Source organism: Carettochelys insculpta, chromosome 21 (genome assembly GCF_033958435.1).
Source record: "Carettochelys insculpta isolate YL-2023 chromosome 21, ASM3395843v1, whole genome shotgun sequence".
Taxonomy (NCBI): Eukaryota; Metazoa; Chordata; order Testudines; family Carettochelyidae; genus Carettochelys; species Carettochelys insculpta.
In genome coordinates this window covers 8,801,197-8,814,295 of record NC_134157.1, presented here as the reverse complement: position 1 = coordinate 8,814,295, position 13,099 = coordinate 8,801,197, and the positions used below count along the sequence as shown (strand labels likewise).

Genomic DNA, 13,099 nt, shown 5'->3' with positions numbered 1-13,099 from the left:
AATAATAAAGCTGGATATAAAATTTTGGTCTGCAGAACTGGCTTGTGCCAGCAGGAAACCCAAGTCCAACATTCCAGTGCCTGGGAAGAAAACACGATGACTTTTATATTTGCACAGACCAAAGTTTGTTCAGACAACTAAACAGCCCCACGCCTGTTTTCAGCTGTTGGCAGGGGCCGGCGCTTAGGAGTGTCTCATTCTCGCTCTTCTACCCACCGCTCACAGGTTCAAACCCCTCGTCGATGTGGAGCCTAATCCAGGTGTCTCCTCCTGGCCGGAGCCTCCTGCAGCATGCCCTGGGTTTCCAAGACCCTGGGGTGAGGTGGGAGCAGATCTCATGCCTGCACCTCCTTTTACCCCTTCCCTCCAAAAATCCAGTCTCTGGGAGAGGAGCTGGCTGCCCTCAGCGCAAGCCACAGAAGCCTTTTGCCAGCGGATCCCCACTGGGGCTGAGCACAAGAGCGCCCGAGTGTGGGCTGCGGAAGCAGAACTCCTCCAGACCTGCCTATTTCATAGGTGGCAAAGTAGCAAGCGGGCATGAAGGGAACAAGGCGTTGGAGACAGATCTTCGCAGGCAGCAGAAGACACTGCCCCACCCCCTTCATTAGCACACCGGGAGCCTCTGGCACTGCAAGGGCGTGGGCAGCTCGCAGAACACCCAGGCAAAGGATAAAGTGGCTGAGAGCGTCCAAACCAGGGGCTCCAGCCCTGGAGGCCTCATCTACACAAGTTCTCTCCCTACAGCTGCGCCAGCGCTGCTAGAAACGGGAGCAGGGGCGTACAAGAGCACGTTCTCTACCTGCCACGTGGGGCCAGGGGACACCCGAGCCCTGTCCGCACGGCTGCTTCCACCTCGGCTGGAGCCAGCGTGCCCAGAGGGCTGTAGAAAGGCTCCCCACTGCAGACACATGCCTGGGCACAGGATGCCTCTGGAGGAGGGGAGGAGAAAGACATGATGCAGAAACAGTCACCACTTACTTCGCTGCCATACAGCGTGCCGGTTTCCAGCGCTTCCCACACTGACCCACACAGAGCAGCTCCATGGGCTCCAGACACACCAAACCCATCAACCTCTGCAGAGCCTGGCAAAGAGTCAGCATCTGGGCATGGCCAGAGCACGGCAAACAAGCTTCTGGTCCCTTTCAGTCTCAGCGGACGGGTGCACAAGCAGGGGGGTACCTGGGGTCCCAACAGCCCAGCCCCCTGCAGTGGGATGGGACGGGTGTGCTCAGCCCCTGCCCTGGGAAGGGCAGCGAGTGGCCCAGCAAAGGCGTCCCCGGAGGAGAAGGCGGTTCCTCCCGCCCCCACACACACACGCCAACGAGACAGGTTCTTTCCCAGCCCTCAGCGAGGTCAAGGCAGAGCTGCCCCGATGCATGCTGGGAGGGAGGGCCCCAGGGATGGAGGCCATGGGGAACAACGAAGCCAGCTGAGAACAGATCACATTGGGACGCGGACCCTGGAACGTCTCAGAGGCCAAAGCGCCCAGCAGTGCCCAGACCGCGGCGTGACTGGTGCAGGAGCCGGGTCCAGGCTCCAGCAGTTCTGGGTTGTGGAATGGCTGGCAGGAGGCAGGGCAGCAAATGCTTCTCTACTCCCCGCTCAGGTGCCAAGAAGCGCCAAGCTGCAACCTATTCCCATAAGCACAGAACTGGGCAGCGAGCCAGCTGCCTCACCCTCCCAGTGAGGGGGAGTCCCCCTTGTCCCCCACCCCCACGCTCACTGCTCCAATCAGTGCCCGAAGCGCTGAACTACGCCCAGGAAAGGCCATTTGTGGCACTGCCAGCCCGGACAGGAGCCTTCAGCCGCTCCAATTTGGCCGATCCAGGAAGCTCACTAAGCGCATAGAACTGCTTCTGTAGCACTTGCACCCCAGGATCTCAAAGAGTTTCAAATAGGTGGGCGTGCACAGGATTCCTGACTTAACCCACACCCCCTGTGGGGAAACTGAGGCACGGGGTGACAGCACGATATGCCCAAGGTCACAGCCAGTCAGGGCCAGAACTGGAGAGAGAGTGAGAGGTGTGCCTCATCCAGAGGACCACCCCACTGCCTACATATTCTAAACACAACCTTTCCATGCCTCACCGAACGCCACCCTCCTCTGATTTGTCCGTCAGTACCAGGTTGCCCGTCCCGTCAAAGAGGGTCTGGAGGAGCACAGGCTGGGCTCTTCTGAGAGGCCCAGCTCAGCTGCTGCAAGGCCTGTGCCCAGAGTTCTCCTCCAGCCTCGGGAACTGGAGGAATTGCCAACTTCTGAGCCTCTTTGCTGTCCTACGAGGCTTGGACGCAGAAGCCTGAGGCAGCTGGCAGGGTCTGGGAATGGTGGTATTTGAGTGCAGGGGAGGGAAAGCACTGTCACGTGAATCATGCATCATACAATGCTCTGAGCACTCTGCACAGCCCCCACTGTGACCCACCCACAATCCTCCACGGCAGATGCAAAAAGGGTAAGAAGTTTGCGATCAGAGATTGAGTGAGTGGCTACCTAGGATCCGCTTGGGGCTAAGGAGAGAACTGGGCACAGAGCAAGCCAGCACGTGATGCCTCCCACCTCGTTGCCGGCACTAGAAATAGCCTGGTGCTCCCATGCCGGAGCAGCAGCTGGGAGAGCACAGGTGTAGACGAGCTCCAGCTGAAACGGAAGTGCTGTTAGACACAATGCACAGTCAGCGGTGGGACTCCTGGCCAGAGGACGTTGTGAAGACCAAGGCCAAGCAGGACTCAGAAACGTACTACGTAAGTTCAGGGAGGGTAGGTCCATCAGTGGCAACGGGGCAGGGAAGGTGTCTCCAGCCTCTGTTTGCCCCACGCTGCGAATGGGCAACGGCGGATGGATCACTCAATGGTTACCTGTTCAGTTTGTTCCCTCTGGGGCACCTGGCATTGGCCCCTGTTGGCAGACAGGACACTGGGCTAGACAGACCTCTGGTGTGACCCAGTCTGGCCGTTCTTATGTTCTATGTTCTTACCCACTAGATCTCATCAGACCCCTGGAGTCCGAGGTTGAAAAATCCCTCTTGCCTCTTTGTCCCTCCACCACGGCCAATGCTGGTTGGGCTGTGTGAGCAGTAGAGCAAGCTCTTAGCTCTGCTCAACCACCTCAGGTGGACAAAGCCCAAGAGACCAGCTGCACGCACATGACAGGGGGGTTTGTTAGGACTGCACGGAAGCCTGGCTCTTGAGCTCCATCTACAGAGGCTTGTGCCACCTAAGCCCCCAGTTCAATCCCTGGCATCACCAAGTGGCATCACACATACACCACCTGCAACAGACCCCCCCACCAGCAGATGCACCTCCTAAGTTCTCCAGCCTCCCCAGACCCACATGCGGAACCCTCGCCACTCTGCAAAGCTCCTCACAGTTGTCCCAACTCACAAGCTCTTTGTTACAGAAGCTAAGTGGTTCTCAACCGATTTACCACTGTGGGCCACACACAGTTCTGTGTTTCATGGGCTGCACTCACACAATCTGTATGCTCCCTGTATGGCCCGAAGCCCGTCCCATGGGCCCAGCTGTGCACCTATTGGGCTGCAAGTCGCAGGGGGGCTGAGAACCACTGTGTGAAAGCTCTGCTAGAGCTTTAAACAGACCCAGCTCCATCAGCCTGGAGGCCGTGTGGGGAGGGTCCCTGCAGGGAGATGGCTTCCCTGCTCTGTTTTGGCTGCAGATGGTGGGCCGGTGCCAAGAGGGGACTGTAAATCCAGAGGAGGAAACGCAGTGCGGGGGGGAGGAAAGTTACATTTTTTGACCATTTTTAGAAGTTTCTCAACTTCTGCCTAGTCAGGGCAAACCAGAGAGGTGTGAAGAACAGAAGCCACCGTGGCTGTGTCTGCCGGCCACTCCTAAAACAGGAGGGACAAGCGGGAAGGTGTTGGGATCAGGGAGCTCCGACAGAGAAGGAAGTGGAGTGGAGGGAGGCACTCTTTGTTACAGCCCAGGCCAGAGAAAAAGGGGTGGGGTGGGTGGGGAGGGGAGAGGGTATCCGTCAGGAATGCCGGGAGAACCCAGCAGCCATACTGTCGAGAGCAGGAAACCAACTCTGCTCCTCCGGTCCAGGTCTGAACAGCCCAGGCACCTTGCTAACAATTAAAGCCTCAAGAGCAGCTGTAAGGAAGGGCTGAATTACCCCCATTTCACAGGTGAAAACTGAGGCCCAGAGAGGGGCCAGGACTTGCCCATCCCCATCCCCATCCCCAAGGACCCTGCCTCAGAGTCCCAAGCTGCCACTGGCAGGTGGTGTGACCTGCATCCTTAGCTGGCGCTATCCCCGCCCCCGCCATCATTCCTGGTCTCCCGGGGGCCTTGGCCACCAAGTAGTGGACGGGGAGGTACATTGTCTTCACAGCTGACACAGGCTGAGACCTGAAGCAACAGGCACCTTCCATTCACTGGGGACTGACAACAGCCCAGCCTGCTCTCCCTCAACCCACTGAGGAAAGCACGCCTCCAGCAGCTCCCTGCACCCTCCCCTAAGGCGGCAGACCATGCGTGTGGGGCTGACCCTCCTTCTGCAGAGAGAGGGAGGGGAGACAATGCCACGCCACGCCCCAGCCAGTCTCAGCAGGGCCCTCTTTCACTGCCATGCCCCGCTGGGAAGAAGGGGGTCGCTGGGTGTGACCCCACAACACAGCTCCTTACCTCTCCCTTTGGCACTCCTCCTCGACAGCTTCTTCCCTCTCTGGCTCCACACTCTGCTGGAGGGGGGCACTTAAAGGTCTGGGGGCTGCTCTGGGGTCTGACACTGCCTCCCCAAGGGAGAGCCACTGAATTAGCCAGTAACAGAGAGAAAGCCGTGCTAGTCTATATACTATCAAAACAAAAAAGCAGTCCAGTAGCACTTTAAAGACCAACACAATAATTTATTAGGTGATGAGCTTTCGTGGGACAGACCCACTTCTTCAGCCCATAGCCAGGCCAGAACAGATTCAGTATTTAAGGCACAGAGAACCAAAAACAGTAATCAAAGTCAACAAATCAGAAAGATATTATCAAGGTGAGCAAATCAGAGAGCAGAGAGGCAGAAGATGATGGGGAATTAGAATTAGATAAAGTCAAGAATTAGATAAAGCCAAGTATGCAAAAGAGCCCCTATAATGAGCTAGAAAATTCCCATCTTGGTTCAAACCACATGTTAATGTGTCGAATTTGAATATGAGAGAGAGTTCAGCAGCCTCTCTTTCCAAACTGCTGTGAAAATTCCTCTGCAGTAGGACGCAAACCTTCAGGTCATTAACAGAATGGCCCACTCCATTAAAGTGCTGGCTGACCGGTTTGTGGATCAGGAGTGTTTTTATGTCTGTTTTGTGCCCATTAATTATTTGTCTGAGAGAGTTTGAAGTCTGTCCAATATTCAAAGCATTTGGGCCTTGTTGGCACATGATGGCATACATGATGTTAGCTGAGGAACAGTGTCTGGGCTGGAATTTCCCTCTAACTCTACCCCACTCCATAAAGTACATGCAGAACTAGGGAGCAGGAGCTGCCCCGAGCTCCGCTCACCTCCTGCACTCACGTGTAAACGCCCTGTGTGGCGATGCAATGGCTTGGGCGCACCCAACGCCCAGGGTGCACCTAGGCCCTGGGGAGTCTGTGCCTGTGACCTGAGACTGGGGAGGCCAGATTTCCAAGCAGCAGTGGCCTGGCATCCGCAAGGTGCAGAGAGGAAGGTCTGAGCTGAAGCGTCCACGTCCCCGACAGGCTTTTATCGGGGATCCCTTCCGCAGAAGGCAGCTGTCCCTTGGGCCCTGCCACAAGCCATAGTTCACGTCGGGTGTGGGCAGGGGGCCACGTCATACAAGCCACCCATCTGCAGCCACCGACCCACCCACTGACTCGCGTCTCCTAGCACTGCTCAGGTGTGCTCCTTGCACCTCGCAGGGCTGCTGCTGTGTGGCTCACTCCAATGCCCTGGCAGTGCAGGGGAGGTGAGGTGGCAGGATGCAAAGGCCTGAATGCATGCCCCCCAGCCAGCCTGAAGGCAGCCTCCCTAGCTGGCTGGCAGCTCCTGTAGGTGGGCCAGTCTGCAAGGGTTGGAAAAAACACTGAATGAAAGAGAGGCTGGGACCGATCCTGCAGCAGGGCCATTCCTGGGCTCCCTTTCTGATCCAGCAGCATAGGTCCTTTGTTACCAGGCTGGGCCCAGGCAGCCTGCTGAAAGTCTCAGACTGTGGGCGTTTACCACATGCTGCACAAAGGTTGCATACATTTAACAGCTGGACCTGAAACCCCTGCCGTCTTCCACGAGCACACCGGAGGTTTGCCCTTGGCACCATTGCAAGATGAAATGGCTTTCCCCCGAGCGCTGTGAGATCCCAGCCCACACCCCAGAAATGTGACGCCGCTCTGACAGCCTAGTCCTTGGAGTGCAATTGCTGGAATGCACCCTGGGCTGTGACGAACGGGCTGGAATCTTTAGAGGTAGCTGGGCCAGGTCAATCAATGGCTCAGGACCAGGAGGACAGGAGCTGCTTGCTGAGGCTGGCCGGGCTCCAGTAGGCACAGCACCGTGCTCAGAATCAGCCAGAGCTCCCTATGCTTCTCCAGCTCTGAAACACCACCCAGATAACAGAGCTTCCCTCACAAAGCACCTGAGAGCCAGAGTCCAGGCCCACTTCAGACCACGCTGGGACCCTCCAGGGAGCTGGGCAGCTTCAGAATTGCTGTGGCGCACAGAGGGTGGCTCCATTCCCAGCCTACCTTCCACAAGGCTTCCCGAGCTGTCCTGCCAAGCAGCTATCCAGCAAACACCCCCAGCAGCCAGGGCTCAGCTCCATCTGGCACACCAGCCATGCACAGAGCCCCTCTGAAAATCTCACACTTGGGCACTACGACCCACTCCGAACTCCTGCTCAGAAACCTCATGCAGAGACGCCACAAAACCAGGACCGAAACCCTGAGACAGACCTTCAAGTCCCCATCGACAGACCAGAGACCTTCCTCAGTCTAGGGAGACAAACTACCCCCCTGCTCACCAAGCTCTCAGACAAGCACAACTGGGAGCTCGTGGTACAGCTGGCATGGGCTCTGCCGCCCCCTGCCACACTGAAAGCACTGCCCCCTAGAAGCTGGCAAGCCAGGAAAGCCAAAGCAGAAGCACTAAGTTCAAACAGCCTTCCTCCTGGGGCTTTTGCAGACACACGAGGAAGAAGAAGCTTCACTTTCCCCCTGCAACTCTAGAAACAATTAGCACGTGTCTGAGGCTGGTCTCTGCCCTTGGGCTCTGCAGAGCCAGGCTTAGGAAAGAAGTGTGCTGCCGAATGACAGGGTGGGGGGTTTCCCTGTGGGATGGAGGAAGCAGAGAAAGGCACATCTAACCCATGCACTCCTTGTCCCACCCCCCAAACTGTGTCACAGCCGGGGTGGGGTGGAGTAGAAGGATGGACATTGAACTCAGGGTTGCTGCAGGCAGGCTGGGTTCCTGAAGCTGCAGAGGCCTGAGCACAGGACTGGGAGACACACCCTCCCAGGCAGGAGGCAACATTTAGACATACGTGCTGGAAGTGCTGCTAGACGCTATCAGGGAACAGAACTGAAGCCCTTTGTCTGGTTGCACTCTCTGATACCTTCAGGTAACAGGCTGCAATCCACGGCAGAAAGAGCTATCCTCCACGGCTTAGCAGAGGACACTCCAGTTAGCTGACTTCCATAGAAGGAGCAGCAAGAGGCTAAAATTAGTCAAGCAAGTTAGCAATAGCTAATCATTCACTCAGCTTCCAGGCAAGCCAGAGGCCTTTGGGAATAATGACATGTATTAATTAAATTTTTACTTTTAGCAACAGCCAAAACCTTGCCCAAGGCACCTCCCGATCAGCTGGATTCCAGTGTTTGTCAGAGCTGGTCTGGGCTCCAAACCTGGCCTTGGCTTGAGACCCTCCTAGGGCCTGTTCTATACCAGGATCCGTCCACTGCAAAGTATTCGCCTAGAGGTGTCCAGCACTACTGCAACTAATCTGCTCAACCAGGCTCAAATGCTCCGGAGATGTAGCGTAGACCAGGCCTCTGGCGTCTCCTTTTCACTCTCTTCCCTCACCCTCCAGGTGGGGGACAGCAGAGGCTGTGGGCTGGGCTTGCTCAGGCTGGAAGGAAGCTCAGGCAGGAGTGAGTTCCAAATGAAAAGGCCCAGCACCAGGCTGTGGCTCCGGGCCTGGGGGATGCCCTTGGCTCACAGCTGCAATAACTAAGACCTGTTATGCCAGGCGCCTCCTGGAAACTAACGCCACACCCTCCCTGGAAATCGCACGAGTGTTTTATTTAGGAAGGACAGGAGGTAGGTGTGTGTGTGTGTGTGTGTGTGTGTGTGTGTGTGTGTGTGTGTGTGTGTGTGTGTGTGTGTGTGTGTGTGTGTCACTCCCTGCTGGACCCCAAAGCAACACATGAGGTCACAAATTGCCACAGGGAACAATTCCTGTGCCTGTGCTGGCCAACTTTGCAGAACAATTGGGGAGAAGGCCCACCTGGCATGGTAATGCATTCGGTGACCAGGCCCTGCTTCCGAACCCTCTGAGCAACCAAGACCAGGGTTCCTCAAGCTTCACTGCACCACAACCCCCTTCTGGCAACCAAAATTACTGCATGACCTCTGCCCAAACCCCACCATGCTGAAGGTTGCTAAAACTTGGAGGGTGTCTGTTCTGGGCAGTGGGGCTCAGACTGAGCCTCAGCAAGTCTAACACCAGCCCTGGCGACGCGGTTAAAATGGAGCCCCCACCCACTCTGAGGTCCCAACCAAGAGTTTAAGAACCACTGACCTAGATGCATCCAGGCCAGCACAAGGCCTTTTCACGTGTCATGCTTCTGCCAGCCGCTGCCAGGCCAGTGCAAGAGGGACCCTTAACAACGGGTGTCATGGGTGGCATTCATCCACTCCAGAACTTGGTCTGCTCCCCACCACCTAACTTTCCAGAGGTCTGTACGCTGCAGGAGAATCAGCCAGAGCCAGCCATTTGACGAGCCATGGAGATCTTGGATGCATCTGCACTGGGAGAGATTGCAAATGACTTGTCCTGCATTGGTGCATCTCCATCTGGCTTGCAAATGAAGGGCACCTGGGTGTAGAAAGGGCTCAGGTATTCCAACTATGGCCATGCCTGGCAAGACAGCAGGAGAGTGTTGCCCAAGAACACTCCTGAGGAGAGCATTAATGAAGAAATTAAGAAGTAGTTACAACAGCAATTATGATAAGCCAGGCAGTCTGGGGCCTTCAGGTGGGAGCAGTGATTCAATCATGCACACAGATCTAAACAAATATTTCAGCTGCCATTGTTGCTCGCAACACCCAAGATTACTAGATGTAATTAGTTGTGCAATTAGATGTGGAAGAGATTGGAGGAAATTCTTTGGTTTCTTTGTGCTTTTAAATTTGGGCAAGTGGTGCCTTCTCTGTGTCACTATGACAGGCACCTTCCCTGCCTCCCACCCCCACTCCCTAATTTGTGTAGGTCACAACAGAGGAAGGTTCAGATTTTAAAGAGAAGGAAAAACGTGTTTCAAGACTGTTTGCACAGGGCTAGAATAATGGAGTCTTAATCCTCACCAGGCTCCAGCCACTACTTAATCTAAGTGCAGGGGATCCCTGTTGTAAATCGCTTTGTTACAAAACGTTTCAAATATAAGTTGTCAATTAAGGAAACTAAATTCATTATACATTGAACAGATCCGCACTTAAGCTGTTTTCAAGGGACCACAATCTTTTTGACCACTCACCAGCGGTAGCTAGGTGCACTAGAGAATCTATGGCTTGCTACCGAGAAATACTAAAAGCACAACAATAAACAGGAAAGCAGACAACCCTTGATTCTTTCTTTAAAAGAAACAAAGCAACCACTCCCTGATGACCTTGAAGCACAACCGTCTGGGTTTTAAGGTTAAAATCCTCTCAAAGTACGTTTGAATTTAAGATTTTTTTACATTAAAATGTTTTACTGTACCCTGTACATGGTTCGTTGCTAACAGACATTAAAACAACAAAACAACTTAAAGGACTCGGCCCGTATCCCAATGTATTTACATGTATTCTTATTGCAGAAAGTCTCCTTTGTAAGTCACCTGGGCACCGTTACTGCATGTGAGGGCCTATCCCCCTCTATTTACATGTATTCTTATGGGGGAAAATTCCCCTTTATGCATCTTTTTGCTTTACATTGCGACTTCACGGTCCCTAACCACAACGTATGAAGGGGACACCCTGTAGTAAGATGGCAAGAGGGCTCAGCAGTAGGTTTAGGAGCTGACACTCACATTTAAAATTGGAGTACATTTTAACAGTGCCCATTTATACAAAAAAAAAAAAAAAAGTGGGGGGGGGATGAGGGGAAGCCAGATAATTTCCTTTCCTACCAAGAGACCAGGCTGATGAAACAAGCTGTCCTCCCTCTTTGCTTTTAACAGCCTAAAGCATCATTTGTAATATGCAACAGTTTAGATGCATTTGTTGTAAACCTCACAGTGCCCCTTTCAGCGGTGTCTGGCCCACATGAAATCTCATGATTCACAGAGATGAACAGGGAAGTTTACAGTAAGTGGCAGGTCATATAATTCCTTTGACATTCAGTAATGCAACAGCATTAGTCATGTTGGGAGCCTCCGGTATTAATGCAGCTGTAATACACTCTTCCGCTGGCATTTTAATTGTAGCTCCAGATGAAGTGACCATGTCATTAGAAACTGGGGAGGCGGGTGGGGGATGGGGAAAGCCACCCTTTTGCTCCAGGCAGCAAGGTGGCTGATTCATCTCTGAATGTCTAAGGTTCTCAGGAGGTCTTAGTTCCCTAGCAAGAGAAGGTACAAGTTGTAAGATCTGATGCCGTCAAAGCCGCATGGCCTAGTGCAAGCTGATTTGAGAAGTCTGGGGATCCCAGGCCAGACCGGTGTTAAGCACTTAATTTCTCTTGCTAACAGGACCTTCAAAAAGCTTCTGTTGTAACTGTAACTGTGGAAGTCTATGGAAAGAAGAGGCAGACATCAAGTCCTGCGACTTGGCAGCCCCTGGGAGCTCAGATGCCTACGTCTGAAATTATGAGCCATGCCAAGAAAAGAGGGCAAAATAGACGCCAAGTCACAAAGTCAGGGGCAGACTGACCCCACTTACAAGGGTCAATCAAGTAACTGCTGGCACCAATTAGCCCCACCCCCCCAGCCTCCGCAGGGACAAACAAGCCACTGTATAGCAGCTACAATCCCACATCGAGCAAAGCTGTTCCAAGCAGGACTAATCAAATGCCCCGAGCTCCATGTCCAAGAGGGATCTTCAGGCCATATGCATCAGACTGAGACCAAGAGTGACTCGGGGTAATGAATCAGGGCAGTGTCACTTCTCTAGACTCCATTTCAGTGTCCCACCTCTCCCCCTCCCTACACATGCTACGCACGTAAGGCTGTGTCTACACTACAAAAATAACTTTGAAGTTGAGCATCTACACACACCCCAGTAAGGGAAAAAAAAAAGTGTGAAGTCTCTCTGCTGGCTACTTCGATGTAGTGCTTAACTTCGAAGTTAGTTCCTAGTGTAGATGCACCCTAAATGAGGGAAATTGAAAATGCAAATGAGGCACTGATTTAAATATCTCATGCTTCATTTGCATAATCTCTCTCCTGAAGAGATTCTTTCAAAAGAAAAACCCTGTAGATGGGGCTTTTTCAAAAATATACCCCATCTTCAAAAGACCCCTTCTTCCTGAAACAAAGTAGGAAGACGGGTTCTTTTGAAGATGGGGCTTATTTTCAAAAGAGGCCCTTCGACAGGGTTCTTCTTTTGGAAGGAGCTCGTTCCAAAGGAGAATATGCAAATAAAGCACCAGATATTTAAATCAGGGTCCCATTTGCATTTTGATGTCCTTCATTTGCATGCCTCTTTGGAAGGAGAAATGCGATGCAGACACAGCTAGCTTGCGTGGCGGTGCTTTGCCAGCTCCCTCTGCCCAAACTCCCGGGAATAGAAAGTTTCCAGAGAAAGGCGAGAGATACTCAACTGAGAAGAACGGACACTTAGTTAAACGCCGAGAAGCAAAGCCCGACGGCTGCACGCACTGGTCAAGATTTGCGATCCTAGCCAGAGGGGCAGGCCTGCCCCCCGCCGTCCCCCCGCAGGATCGGGGCCCCATGGGTTTCCCCCCGGAACCTGCTCTGAACAGAAGTGACTGGCTGGTGTGGTGGGACAACTCCCCTTCCAGAGAGCTCTGCCCCCCTCCCCGTCCCCCGCCCCGCTCCAGCCCCGCAGCGGCAACGTGGAACTTAACAAAAAGTTTTCAGGCGTTAAAACAGGATCCCCGGCAGGAGGGACCGGAGCCCGGGGCAAGAGCGTCCTACGCCGGGGTGGGCTGTTTGGGGGGTTCCCCTACCCCGGGGGGCTGTTTGGGGGGGTCTCTCCCCTACCCCCTTACTGTGTCCTTCAGCGCAGGGGCCGCACCGCCCCCCCCAGCAAAGCTCCCGGCCCGACCCCGCCCGCTGCAGGACGGCGGAGGAAGTTTCCCTCTAGTTGCAGGGGGGGGACCCCCGGCCCCGGCGGCCCACGCCCGCCCCTACCTGCGACGTGCAGGCGCCTGCTCTCGTCCAGGTGCGCGGAGACCACATCGCCCATGGCGGCCAGGCGCGGCGGCAGGGGGGCCGGGCCGGAGCTGCTCCCCGCGCTGGCGCTCAGCACAGCCGCTCCATGGGCCGGGAGGCGGGCGCTCTCCTCCGGCGCAGGGAAGCCCGGGGCGGGGCGGGGCGGGGCGGGCCGGAGCAGGGACACTCCTGCCTACGTAGGGCCTCCCCCTCCCGGGGAAACACGCTGCGGAGTGGGGTCCCGGCCGGGGCTGGGCTGGGCTGGACCCCCCGGGCGGGGCCGCTTCCCAGGGCCCCCCCTCCGCTTCTGGGGCAGGAACTGGGGGGCCCCTAGGAGGACAGCCCCTCCCCCCGCCTTCCTTCATCCTTGCGCAGGCCTGTGCGCCAAACCGCCCCCCGGCCGCTGGGGCTGCACCCTGCGCCCCCCCGCCCCCCGCACTAGAAATAGGCGTTTCTCCTGCCCCGGCACCAGGGGCCTTTTCCTGGTGCCCTCCAGAACAGACCAAGGTGCCCTCCTGCTCCTCCGGCTGCAGCCAGGGTTGCAACTCCCCCCAGC

General features: G+C 55.1%; 1 protein-coding gene across 1 annotated transcript in view; it reads right to left on the bottom strand.

Annotated features, from left to right (window-relative positions):
- Positions 1 to 12,662, bottom strand: part of NIBAN2 (niban apoptosis regulator 2) — a 99,653-nt gene extending 86,991 nt beyond the window's left edge. Inside the window, exon 1 of the mRNA XM_075015371.1 lies at positions 12,523 to 12,662. Within this exon, the coding sequence (XP_074871472.1) occupies positions 12,523 to 12,577 (55 nt within the window). The 5' untranslated portion in view covers positions 12,578 to 12,662. The remainder of the gene's footprint in view (positions 1 to 12,522) is intronic.
- Between the last annotated feature and the right edge of the window lie 437 nt (positions 12,663 to 13,099).